Genomic DNA, 13,357 nt, shown 5'->3' with positions numbered 1-13,357 from the left:
GGATGTCACTGTTTTGTTCCTGCTTATCTAGAGTCATCTTTTATGTCTGTGCCATGTTAGAAACAAAACAGCTCTGCTGTGACCTCAAAGAATCAGATTTGGTAGCATGGGTTATTCATAATGTTTTACAACAATTTATTGAAAATACTATAAAAAAGATGCATTCTTGACAAATACTTACGTTGCATGCAGAGGAGTCTTTCAGACTGGTCTGTGTTCTTCATCTTTGTCTAGGTGTGTTATGCCTTGTCTCCATTAATGAGCTGTGTATTTGAGTTGTACGCTTTGATCTTTTAAGCCTGTAACTTGTTTCAGATGGTACTGGGTGGCTATTACTGAAACTGTAAGAAGATTTTTTTGACTAACCCTTGTATCCTTGAATGTCCAAACTTACCTTTGTCTGCTTCTGTCTGCCCCCCAGTCCGGATAATGTATGACAACTGATAACGTATTTCCCTTCAGAATAAGGACCATAGCCTCATCCTATTCCTATCTGTTTTTTGGTGGGGGGAGAAGGCTTGCGTCCTATCTCCAGCAAGCAGCATGCAGCTTATTCCCATCCACTGCATTGTAATTGCCCAATAATTGTGCTTGCCTTAATCACCTCCTGTTCTACATCCTGCTTCCCAGTCCCCTCCCAGATGGGCTTATCGGTAAAGAGGTTGATTGGCAAGTGTGACTGATGAGATGGGATAGGCAATCTGCCCTACATCCTGGAGGTGATTAGTCTCTCTTATCTCTCAGCTCCTCCTAGGAACAGTGGGATATTCTTAATCTGTACATCATTCTTCTCTCTGGATTTTTTCAATGCCTCTCCTTTTAGAGTAGGAAAGCTGATTTATTCTGCTGCATTTATGCAGTGCAAAGCATAAAAATTTCAACAAATGTGCTGCTGTTTATTGTGTGATTCGTACCTACAGAGCCATCAGACTTCCTGACCAAAACTGTTTCTGTGCCTGTATTACAGATGGGAAAACATTGTATACTGGTGGACAGGCCCATTCAAGTCACACAGGAAGCCTGTAGCAGTACTGGGAATTAGACCCAGCTTTATTTGACCTCTGTAAAAGAATACATAGAGTTGTCCGGTTTAATATAAGCAGTTACAAGCTATCTAAGCAGCTTTGCTGCATGAGAAATGAGGGATAGATTCTGGGATGAAATGATTAGTAGGTCAGTTTTCCACATGGCTGATGTGCCTCTCCATCTGTGTCTGTTTTATCTATGCTTGCAGAGCTGTAGGGGAAGATTGGTGACACAGGACAACACAGAGCTTTTCACTTGTAGGTAACGAGAACAAATCAAGCATAGTTTCATAACATTTGGAAATCATCAAACAGCTGTTGGCTGGCCTGTGAGAAATGCATTGGCTTGCTCTAGCCCGATACCAAGCAATTATGTCTGTATTCTAAAAGGCAGGCGCAGGCGGATGCCACTGCCCATAGAGGACGAATGGGCAGTGCTGAACTTAGTCAGGCCTGTTGCCCGGTGAGTGGTTTGAAGGAGATCTGCCATGTCTTGTTCCTACAGAACAGTAGAAATTAAGAGACTTCTGCTCAGCAGCGCTCATAATAATTCAACAACATAACGTTAACTAAGTGCTGTTGGGGCTGCAGGGAAAAGGGTGGTAATATAGCAGTAAAAATATTTTTACTGCTATGAAATCATTCTGGTTCTTTTGATTATTTAACACCACTGAAAAGCATTAATTGATTCCTTAGGCCAGGATTATAAAATACAAAACACAGAAATGGCTATGTCAGTCTTCCTGTCTCCTGTGCTTTTAGGGTATGAGGAGTTTTTGAGTCATGTCAAGACTGAGACCATCCCCCAAATGTTGCTGTGCCAAGCCCCATTCTTGCCAGTTGCTTTGTACAGATACAAGATTCCGCTGGATCAAGCGAGTGACAGAATCAGGGTTCAAGGACTTGTGTTTAAGAGAGGATAACAAACTGTGATTACTGCCACTTTAGAGAAATAGGCATGCAGTGAATCCCTCTCTTAAATGTGTGCGAGTGTGTATGCCTTGCTGTGCTGGAGCCGCATCACATTCCAGTTTTATCAGATAAATCAAGTGGATGACTATTTGTTCCTCAGTGGCTCTGTTCTAGGATCACACTTCTGCTAATGTTGTTTCTTACCTTTTTTTTTTTCCCTTAATTCAGATCAGAAGCCAAAAAGACTAAAGTTAAAAAGAAGACCAACAATCCACATTTTGATGAAGTGTTTTATTTTGAGGTTGGTATTTCAAATGAATGGGTGATAAGCTGAAATACTATACTGTAGATAGTTGGCACAGCATCCTGCTCCATGTTGTGCCAGCTGTCTTCTTTGAAGACTGTTTCAAAGCATGGTGCAGGGGAAAGAAGTACCCAGGATCAGACTAGCTGTCTTCTGAGGGAGCAGTATATTGCTTCAGCTCAGGTGCTCTGTAGGAAAAGCTTCAAGGTGGGCACTTCTGAGCAGCAGGCTTTACACTCCATCGCAACTCACCCCAGAAGAGTTTTGAAAAAGGACAGTTAAAAATGGGATTTAAAAAAAAAAAAGACCAAAAAAACCCAAAAACAAAAAAAATTTTTTTTTAGCCTGTGTTTTTGTAGCTGCTCCACCCTGTTTTTTCCAGTCAATGGGAGGAAGGTTATCTCCTAGGAATACTGAAAACTGTAGAGGAAAAATACACTTAAACTGGGTGTTCTGGCTGTCTACCAGTCTGCTGCAATACCAGTGCCTTTCTTCCAAGTGGGTGAAACCTCTACAGTTTTATTTAATACAGAGCATTTTCAACAAGTCCAGTTAAGACAAAGTATAACTTTTATGAAAGTGCTCATTTCGGTTCTTTCTGGCAAGGGTAGCTGTAATTGTGGTGTGTCCATACATATATGTGCATGTGTTTATAATTTGGCTACCTCTTGAAACTTTTCATTGTCTTCTAAAGTATGTGTATCTTTCTCTTTTCTTTTTCTCTTGGACATCGTAGTCCCGGTCTACGCTTAAGTGTTCTATTTCAATAGACACCTCAAGAACATATCTGGCATGAAAAGCCAGAGTAGTACAATGCAGTTGGCATATCATTGAAAAGCCCTTTCTGCCCATATGAGTTGCATCATTCAGGTCACATTTGCATTAGAAGTTGTTGCTGGCATAGGAATGGCACCTAGGGATGTGGTTTCTCAAATCAGTTCAGAGGCACAGGCAGCCACATCAGGAGGGAGAGCTGGGGAGAGAGGAGCCATACAAGTGCTGTTGCACTGTGCATATCTGAAGTGCACATATCATTCTTGGCAGTGCCAGTGAGGGGCTTATTGCTGTCTTCCCCCTCCTTCTACAAACCACCATCTTTGCCTAGAAGCTGACAGTTGTACTGACTAATCTAAAGTCTGTCATACCAGCAGAAACGTGCTCTTGTTGATGTAATGTATTTGGATTTGAGGAACAGATATAACAAGTTCTTTATTGGCAGGAGCACTTTCTCACTGCCCAAAGGGGTGGAAGACCTGAGGGTGGGCCAGGATAGCTATGTAAGGTAATCTTTCCTCTGCTAACCCAACATGTCTCTTCCTAGGATATAACTTCACTGCAGACTTAACTTTAACTAGCAGTGAGCCTTTGTGCCTGCTTACCTGACTCCGTGAGACTCTGTGGAGGTGCTGCATGGGCATGGTGGCTGGGGGAGAGATCCCATGGTACTGAGCGCTGAAACTACACTGAGGTGTCAGTGTGTTTACTCAGGGCTGCCCAGGATTTCAGTCCGTCATCTGGCCCAGAGCTGTGGCCTTTGGCAGTGACACAAGAGTGATGCTATACGTAAATAAACTAAAATGGGCTTCCTTATTCTTAACATAGGCAGTTCTGGAGGCATCTGTCAGCGAGAGGATTTTAATGAGAATGTAATCCAGGAATTCAGACTGTAAACCACAAAACTTCACCTGTCTGATTCCTCAGCCTTCTCTGCGCTGCAGAAACAGCGAACGTTTGGTATTTAAACACTGAACTTGGCAGGTGGTGCCATATTGGGGGAGGAAGAAGAGAAACAGAAAGCATCTTCCAGCTGGAGTTGTGGAGGGGACTGGAGGCCTGCTTAGCTTGCCTTTATGCTGAGAGCTGGGTTGCGTGCAAGTATCAGCAGAAGCAAAACCTGAACTCAAGCCCATGCCCCAGTTGTTCTGCTAACTCAGAGCAAAATGTTTTCTGTGTGGGTAAGAGCAAAGCTTGGGAAATGTCTGAATCAGCCAGAACTCTGAAACATAAACATACCCTTAGTGCAGACAGAGCCATCATAGATTTATGTCATTTTGAGAGTAGTTAGTACATATCAGGCTAAATGTCTCCAAGGAACAAGGTTCAGTAGAACTGCTATGACTGGGAAGTACAGTCACTAATGAGACATGGGCAGACCTGTGGCTGGTGCATGCTAATGGAGTGCTCTGATTCCTGTGGAGCTGCACAGATTCACACTGTTGACAGCGGTATCACTGCTTCCAAACAGCTTCATCAACTTTCCTGCAGTCTGCTAGCCCAGTGATTGGCCATGCCTCCAAGGAAGAAACTGATCTGTAAAAGGCAGTGAATGGGTGCTTTCCTTTCTACAACCAAAAAGTCGCACAGATTTAATTTTCTAAATGGAAAATAGCTTATCATTGGTTTGGGAAATCTAAGGGCTTATTTAAGGGGTACTATGAGCGAAACTTGCACCTGATGGTTCGGAGCCATTTTCGCCACTGCTCCAGCTGCAGCGCTGTGTGGGAGCTCGGAGTTCTATATGCAGCTACAGGAAAATGGCCCTCTTATGGGAACTGAAGAAGGTAGTGCTGGGGACCTGTTTGCAAACCTGCATGTGCTGAAAAAAATGAGTAGCTGATAAAGGGCTTGCCAGCTTTGCCTAGAGAAAGGGACCAGCACAGCAGAGTTGTGCCGCCTTTTTTGTAAAACAGTATGTGGCAGCTAGTTCAGCACTGTGGACCGGGAGTTCCCTCATCTCCAGTTCCAGCCTTGGAATGGATGGACTTCATACAGCTGTCTTTTTAGGAATGCCACTCTTGAGCTGTATTAATCTGCACACTAAGCAGTTGTACAGGTGAACAGAGACCTCGTACATGCAGACTCCAGCAAAACTCAGAAAAGTGTTTCCTTAAAAGGGACGTGCCATAAGTTACACCTATGCTATAACTTTTTTTAACAACTCTTGTGTTACAGATAATAAAAGACTTAAAAGTTTGCTTTCTTATTAACAATTACACCATTAGCTTCACAATGGTAGTAGAAAATGTGACTTGCAGTTATGTAGGATAATTTCTTGAAGCCACAGTGAAGACAGTTGCAAGGGTAGGGTGAGAAAATTTGTGCTGAGCTGCTGAACTTGTAGGCTGTATTTAAATCCTCCGTGCTCTTGGGCTTACAGGTGCATTTGTACCTTTTAGTTTTTATGTATCACCTTGAAAATGGTGCCTGCCTCACACATACACACACAAAAAAGACTCTGAGTGTCCCGTGCTGAAGATTCTTTTCTGGTTCCTCTCCACTTGTGCAGCTATATCTTTGCCTCCCTTGTTTGTGCCATCTGCATCTGATGTACAATATAAAACCGAGAAGTCAAATTTACAATAAAAGCCAGTTTTTGTGAGTGGGAAGTATTAAGCCACAAGCATATTTAAACCTACAATAAAGTTCAGCTTCTGTGTGCAACCAGGAGCTGAACTTGCACATCATACACACTTGTATTTGATCAGTTCCTGCTGTGGTTTCAGCTGGGTGGGGTAGCCTTTTTCTCAAGTTTCTGACACACTATACAAAAATACAACCATCAAAGTCTTTTTATAATCATGCTAGAAAACAAATGTTAAGAAATGTTTGTACAAAAACTTTTTTTGCTAATGCTCTACACTTACAACTATCTTCCCGTTATTTTCTGCCTGTGCTTTGCTGTTTATCAGTCTTGCAAATATGGTTGGTGAACTGTGCACCTGGTTCTATATTCTGATATGCATAACACAGGCTAGCATCTCTTGGACAATTGATCTGCTTGGTATTTTTTGTATGGGCATGATAAATTGACTTCCAGGATATCAGGACAGGCAGAACTTCCCAATTTTAATTGGATCCACTGTAAAATGTTTTTAAAGGTGGCTTTGGTTTTTTTTCCCCTCTTCAGTGTGCCTCAGGGCATCTGTTGTACAACTGTATTTAAAACCCAATTACTAATTGCCCTTTTATTTCCCTAGATGGATTATAAAAGTGATACTCCTTCCCATGATTTTTTTTCTTTTGTCAATGTAAAGTCAAAGTACTGTAGTAATATTAAAGACGTCCTTTCTCTGTAAAGAAAGTATGGAGTATCTAGTTACTCTTGGATATGCTTGTGGAACCACCACTTTTGTGTGGTCAGGAATCTGTTTAGTCAACATGTTAATTCACATGCATGAATGTTTTCAGAATCAGGACTGAAGTCACTGCTGATAGTAAAAGGCTGCCATCTTCTAGAGCTTTGTACAAGTAACATCGGAATGTTTTTGTATCAGATCAAGTTGTTAAAGTTTCCTCCTTTTTATTAGGTTACAAGACCCAGTAGCTACAACAAGAAATCTCATTTTGATATTGAAGATGTTGATGAAGTTGACAAAATGGAGATTAGGTAATATAAAACTCTTTATACTAATAAAGTTGTCTTCCAAAGTTGTGTAACTTTGTAGTAGACTCGATTTTCAAAGTGGCAAGCATGGTTTTACTGTTGATAAATCAAGATGCGTCTTCGTCACTGTATCTGTATGTTCATTTACTTCCACTGTCCTGTAAATCGTATCTGAATATAGGTGATGGTTCTGCTGTGGGAGAGATCCTTATTATTTGCCTTGGTATCCTATATACACTGTGTGTATACTAATGTGCTGTTGTCATTAAGCGCAGCCTTTTATGTCTGGGCTCCCCTTTCCTCCCTCCATCAGTTTCCCAAGAGAGCCCAGAAGCTCTGTGGTGCTCTCAGTTAAAGAGTGTGTTTTCTTTTATCACTTAATTTTAGCAACCCGTATAAGGTCCTTCTTCCCTGAAAGGAAACTCTTGAACTCAGAGTTTCTCTGGGGCAGTTTCTCTTCTCTTTTGCCTGCCAGACTTTAACCCCTTCTTGCAAGGCTGGGTATGATACATGTGAAATCCATTGCACGGGAAAGAAGCAACTCTGATTTCAAAAACAAAACAACCCCACCCCATCCCTTGCCACCCACACAGTACTATTTTAAAACCTGCTGAGGCCTGTCAACAGTGTCTGTGGGGACAGGTGAATAGAAGAAGTGGAGAGGAAACAATAGGAGGTGTAAAACCTAGTGGTATCATATGCGTCATACCATCACATACATTGAAACTTAGAGACTTAGGCCATCTGGTGATCTGGATGCACAGTAGCTGAAAACTGCTGTATCTGCCTCAGGTGGTGAGAAATTCCCCTTTCCATTATGCTAGGATTTGGAAGAAGAAAGGTTGAGGGAGAATGGTGGCACCCCATTCCTCCCCAGGTATTCCCACTAGAGAGGTGGTGAGGGCTTATCTCCCAAAACATTCCCTAGTCCCTTCAGAAGCACAATTGGCTGCAAGGAAAGGAGGGGAGACCAGAAAGGAGGAACAATACTTACTCCCAGAAAGCAAGACGCGTCTTATGTTCACGAGTGGATGAGGGCTGTTCTAATTTGACAGTCAGCTGCTGGTTCATGTAGCCTGTTAGTGTAGTATCACAGCTCTGCAAGACCATTAATGGATTTGTGTTTGCCATGGCTCTGTGAGACAGGAAAGGGAAACTGTTCATGTGTGAGAGAGACAAGAGCTGTACTCTGTTTCTCTGAGAACATCTGCGTTGGGCAGTGCAAAGGTAGCTGGTTTAAGGGCAATCCACAGCTAATTCACGAGAGAGAAAGCAAAGGCCCAGGTTCAGTGCCATGCTACTTTGGTGGTGTCAGTGTTGCAGCACAGCAGATGACCTAGTCCTATCACCAGACTGTATTTCTGCAAAGCTTTGCGTGGTGTAGGCAGGTATGAAGTAACATGTCCCATATCCCATGGGATGTATGTGATGGAATGGGCAACTGAACAGTGTCCTGGGAGTCCCAGTCTGGTCTTTGTAACCATGATGCCCAGCCACGCGCTGATTTTAAATGAAAGCTAGGATTCTCTGATAGTTTTGTGACTCTGGAAGAGGACCCTAGACATTGGTGGACAGTGGTTACACATTGCTTAATGTTTCAGTTGATTCTTATTTTGTACTACTGGACTAAATGGAATTACACAGTTGTTTTACTTACTAGGTATGTTTTCTGGACAAATGACTGTCTGCAATGGTCATGTATGTGGAGCTGAGCTTCAGAAGAGTCTTTCATTCCTTAAGACCAACACATCACAGTGTGGTAAAGATGAATAGTTTGTGAGGAGGCTTACAAAATAGTTGGGAAAAGATTAAGCACTTAAATAATGGACAAAAGCAGATAAAGTGTTAGTCTTGGTTGGGCAAAACTCTTTGCTCAGAGGTTTTGTCCCCTATAGGACAGAGTGTTTTTGTTTCCATCTCAGGTTTCCCTTCCACCCCCGCTCACTTCCTCCAGTCTGTTTAGTCAGAGTTAGATTGTCCCCATGCCCTCTGGATGGATCATACAATTTATGGGGTTGGGGGTTTGTTTTCTTTTTCTCTCCTGAGAAAAATACCATTCCACAGGGTAAAGAGAAGACTTAGTCTCTCATGGTTTCTCTCTAAAGCTATGAAAGTGTCTCTTTTTGAGTGGGTGTAGGAAGTTGCAGGCAGGGCATATCAACACTTAGGGACCAGATGTTCTGATGAATTCATTGTTTCTCCTCCCCCTCTTTTGCTGTTTCTTTCTTTCTGTGACTACAGTCTGACCAGTTTCAGAATAACATTTGCCATAATTTTGCCTTTTAAAAAGCTCAGGAAACAGTAATATTTTAGACTGTGAGGTCTGTGTATTATGATTTGTAAAATGCTGCTTATGCTTTGTACTCCAAGTGCACAAAACAATAATTTCAGAATTTGCATGCCTGCTTTGCTTACTGTGTAGTGTGAGATCTACCTTGAGTTCTTAGTACCTCTCCTACAGATCTTTTGCACTGATTTTCTTCTGTAACTTAAGTTGCTGTGGGGGAACACCCTTTGGTTGTGTATGTTTGAAAGTGTTATTGCTAGTGGGCATTCTGAAAGAATTTGGATAAACTAGAAACCAGTAGCCTGTAAATACTTGGTAAACTGTAAGTTTGACTATGTGTAAATAAACTTCTCAGAAGATTCCTCTGCTCCTGAAGCTGCTTTTACTATCTTACTAACTAATTCAGATAGCTAACCAACCAGATATGGAGAAAGGGGAGAGGAAGTTGAATTTTCAAAGATGTTTTTTCCTTTTGGGGAATTCTTGCCCTGAAGAAATACTGTCAAAATATCAGTTTGAAGAACTTTACCCAGCAGGCATGCAATGTGAGCTGATGGTATGTCTAGTGTATGAAACTTGATGCATGAGACACTGTTGAGAGAAACAAGGCTCAGAGGATTTAAAAGTGACATCCTCTGCACTTGCATAAGGTAGGATACACCTTTAGCAGGACTGTCAACATCCGTTCCTTGACAAGCCCACTGTGACTTGCTTGAGACTAGGAAGGTTGTGTAAATATGTCCACAATTGGATGACTTTGCACCTTATCCAAATTAAAGTTGCTCTTCCAAAAATCTTCATTATTTGAAAACCTGTATTTTTTTCCCATATATCTTTTTTTCCCCAAAGTTTAAGGCACATTCATACTGTCACTTACCTGCAAAATTCTCAGCTGAGCTTGTTTTAAAATAAAAGTGCCTCTCAGAGGAAACCTTAAAATATGTACAGAAACAACTACCCTGGAGTTTGAAACCCTTGCTTCAACCTGGGTATTGTAGTATTTATCTACAAAAGCCAGGTTAGACACCAGTACTTCTACTTTGAATCTCAGTGCGGTTGTTTTACATCCTAATGTTAAAGAGCACGTGAAAGGGAAGAAAGTATCATCTAGAGATACATAGCAGAACTTCCCAGAAGTGAGGGACTGAGTGCCAAAAATTGTGTAGGCTTCAGACAATACACAGATTATACAGAGTGGTAGAACTGCCTGAAGGTTTTGAGTATGTGTACAGAACTAGTTTAGGTGCAACAAATTTGTAAGCTTGACACAGTGAATCTTCCCAGGAGCTAGAGCACTGGGAAGGACTGTGTAGACATTCAGCCTAACTCTGTAAAGCTGCTACTTAGCTGCTAGTAATCCCAAATTAGACCGGGACTGACAGTACGGAGTCCTTAAATATCTCTGTACTTTTTTCTCCTGGCGTCCGTTTTACCTGTAATTTTCCATTATCTGGCATAGGCAAACAGCCCCTTGAATCTTTATCAATATGGATAGTGGAAACAGTACAGATGAGGGAAAGGTAGTCTAGATGATTTTTTTTCACTGATGTTTCATGGAGGTGAATTGCAAGGCTCCAGAAATCTAAGGTAAGGTTGTCTCTTTACTGTTGGGAAACCATTGTTGTACAGTTTCGAGACTTTCTAACTCATAGGCTTGAGGGGAAAAAAACCAACAAAATTGAAAACAAGGTTGGGATTATTTGTTTTTAATATTTTTAAATTATTAATCTTTTTAAATTAATTTTTTTTATTACAGGGTTGATCTTTGGAATGCCAGTAACTTGAAGTTTGGAGACGAGTTTCTAGGAGAGCTGAGACTCCCTTTGAAATTTCTCCGGCAGTCTAGTTCTTATGAAGCATGGTATTTGACATTTTTCTTTTGGAGAATAAGTAGAAACATATGTCTGCTGTGAAGACTTAAGAGTAATTACTGCTATGTGAAAAAGTTTAAATGGATTTAATTTGTATCTTTTTTTGTAAGCAAGCCAAAGTAATCTTAGCAAATGTAAGAACAAGAAGTTTTGATAATGTGATTAGAGATTTCAGTCTGCCTCTGTATTGCGTGTGGGAGTTCTAATACGTTGGCTTTATGATATTATTTGCTGCAGTTCATCAGCAGTGCCAGAGTTTTAGTGTGTGGGTTTTTAATCACATCTACATAAATCTTTATGATCAGAACTTCCCATGTTGCAGTTGGTGCAAAATAGACTGGCAAACCTTATTAAAAAGTCTGATTCAGAACTCTCAAGAATTTGATACATATATAAATATTGTGTGTATCTGTACATTTTATATATGTATAGCCTGAGACAATCTTGTGTTTCAGCACAAACTTTGTCTTATTTTTTTGCCTATCAGGTATTTCCTGCAGCCCAGAGATAATGGTAACAAGTCATTGAAACCTGATGACCTCGGTTCCTTAAGGTTAAATGTGGTTTACACTGAGGACCATGTTTTTTCCTCAGACTATTACAGTCCACTTAGAGACCTCCTGCTAAAATCTGCAGATGTCGAGGTAATTTGCACTGCTTGTTGTTTACCTGCAGATCATCCTCACGGGGGTCTCCCTGAATGTTTGTCACTATCTTGCTGGCACCATAGCTGTGTAATTACCAGAGACTTCAGTTGCTTCCTTTTCAGACCTGAGGGCCTTCTTAAGCTCTGCATGTCCCTGGTGCTTGTTTTCAGTCCTTGCAGAGAAGATTTTTATCTGCATGCAATATGGTGGGTGAAGGCACACCCAGGAACACCAGTGGTTTTAGCAGCAGAATGTTCTCTGTGGCTTTCTAATTTTACATGTGAAAATGCAAAGTAAACTTCAGTTTGATCAATTGGTTTTCCTTTACTGGAGAGGAACAGGTTTACTTGCATAATTAAAAAAAAAACCAAACTCAAACCCAAGAACTAATCCTGAAATGTCAGAGGGTTGGACCATGTGTGCCATTATGTATACTTTTAGCAGTTGTAACAGTGCTTTTATTTTTTCAGTACAAGAACTGGGTTCTGTACTTACTGTGGCTTGAAATTGAGAAGGGTTAAAGTTCTTCCTCTTCCCTTGCTTCCCAGGCAACAGTGACATTCAGTGAAAAGACAGCTATTAAAAATGGGGGGTGCGGGGGGAAGAGACTGTACAGTAATAGTTTTTAAATTGCTGGCCTCTTGCAATCAGAACTTAAGCCAACAAAAACTGGAATGTAACGCCCACCCATGTTATGTACAGGCATGTTTGGGTAACTGGCCATTGCAACTGTTGTGTGGGGTTCTGCATTAAGGAGCTAATGGGAAAAGAAAGAAAGGATGCTTGTTCTGGAAAGATCTCTCAAAGTTTTTATTTCTTTCCACTGTTCAGCCTGTTTCAGCATCAGCTGCACACATTTTGGGTGAAGTTTGCAGAGAAAAACAGGAAGCAGCCATACCTCTTGTCAGGCTTTTCTTACACTATGGCAGAATTGTGCCTTTCATAAGTGCCATTGCGAATGCTGAAGTGAAGAGAACTCAGTAAGTACCAAAAAACAAATTGCTGTCAAACATACCTACTCTGCCTTGGCTAGCGTTAGGATCCTCCACTCAGTTTCTAGAATTATATGTATTTTCAAAAGAAACTGTTGGAGTTGTTCTGGTTCCTCCCAGCTGAATGGCAGAGTTCTTTATAAATGCATTCACTGCTCTGAAGGTCTGGTGAGTTTGATTTTAGGAGGCATTCCCATCGTGTTTTGTGAAATCTACTTGCAAGACTATTGTAAGGTCTGAGAGCAGGGATTTTCACTCTTCTCAGTCTTAATTATATTTGATGATAACTGTGAAATCCTACATTACCTTCAGCGGTTCATATGAAATCATTTCAGCTTTATAGTGTGCTAATAAATCATCTAGTGCTGAGTAAAAGTGTTTGTTGAATTTGTTCAAAACAAAAAGCAAGTTTCTTCCTAATCATGAATACTTAAAGCAAGCTGCGTGTCTGATCTTTCCAAGTAGAGGGCTGAGGAACAAAGATGGGATTGGATCTGGCAGTGGATAGCAGAAAACAAAATCTTTTTTTCTGGTCACTTCTTGTAAGTCCCTTGTTTGACTTACTGGTGGGCTGACAGTTTAGTAGTGTAAGATGTAGTATTCACAGCAGGCAGGTCCTAAAGAATATTTGTTGCCACAAGCCTCATGCCTATGTAGTCATGCTCTTGACTGACAGTAGAAGAGACAATTGGGAGTCAAGGGGAATGACAGATATTGACTCTAAAGTAACAGCTTCCTCAGTACAAAATAAAGTCTTTGTGTGGGTTGGCTTTTTTCAGAGTGCCTGAGGGATAGAGTGTTTTCCTTCCTGTAGGTTGGTGTATTTTTTTTTTTGTGCTGCAGGTTGGCTGAAACAGCTTGGTTGCTGCAGTATGAGGAAATTTGGTGCTCCCTAGTCAGTCATGTTCCTGTGATAAAACAGCAAAGATGGTGTC

General features: G+C 41.1%; 1 protein-coding gene across 2 annotated transcripts in view; it reads left to right on the top strand.

The window, feature by feature from the left end:
• The window catches only part of RASA3 (RAS p21 protein activator 3), a 134,989-nt gene that overhangs the window by 101,133 nt on the left and 20,499 nt on the right, over nucleotides 1-13,357 (top strand). For both annotated transcript variants that reach the window (XM_050908376.1, XM_050908385.1), the window contains exons 7-11: nucleotides 2,166-2,238; nucleotides 6,549-6,628; nucleotides 10,669-10,773; nucleotides 11,271-11,427; nucleotides 12,262-12,410. In XM_050908376.1, coding sequence (XP_050764333.1) covers nucleotides 2,166-2,238; nucleotides 6,549-6,628; nucleotides 10,669-10,773; nucleotides 11,271-11,427; nucleotides 12,262-12,410 — 564 coding nt within the window. The remainder of the gene's footprint in view (nucleotides 1-2,165; nucleotides 2,239-6,548; nucleotides 6,629-10,668; nucleotides 10,774-11,270; nucleotides 11,428-12,261; nucleotides 12,411-13,357) is intronic.

This window comes from Gymnogyps californianus, chromosome 1 (genome assembly GCF_018139145.2).
Source record: "Gymnogyps californianus isolate 813 chromosome 1, ASM1813914v2, whole genome shotgun sequence".
Classification (NCBI taxonomy): domain Eukaryota; kingdom Metazoa; phylum Chordata; class Aves; order Accipitriformes; family Cathartidae; genus Gymnogyps; species Gymnogyps californianus.
Note: the sequence above shows the minus strand (reverse complement) of the source record. Positions and strands in the feature narration are given on the sequence as shown.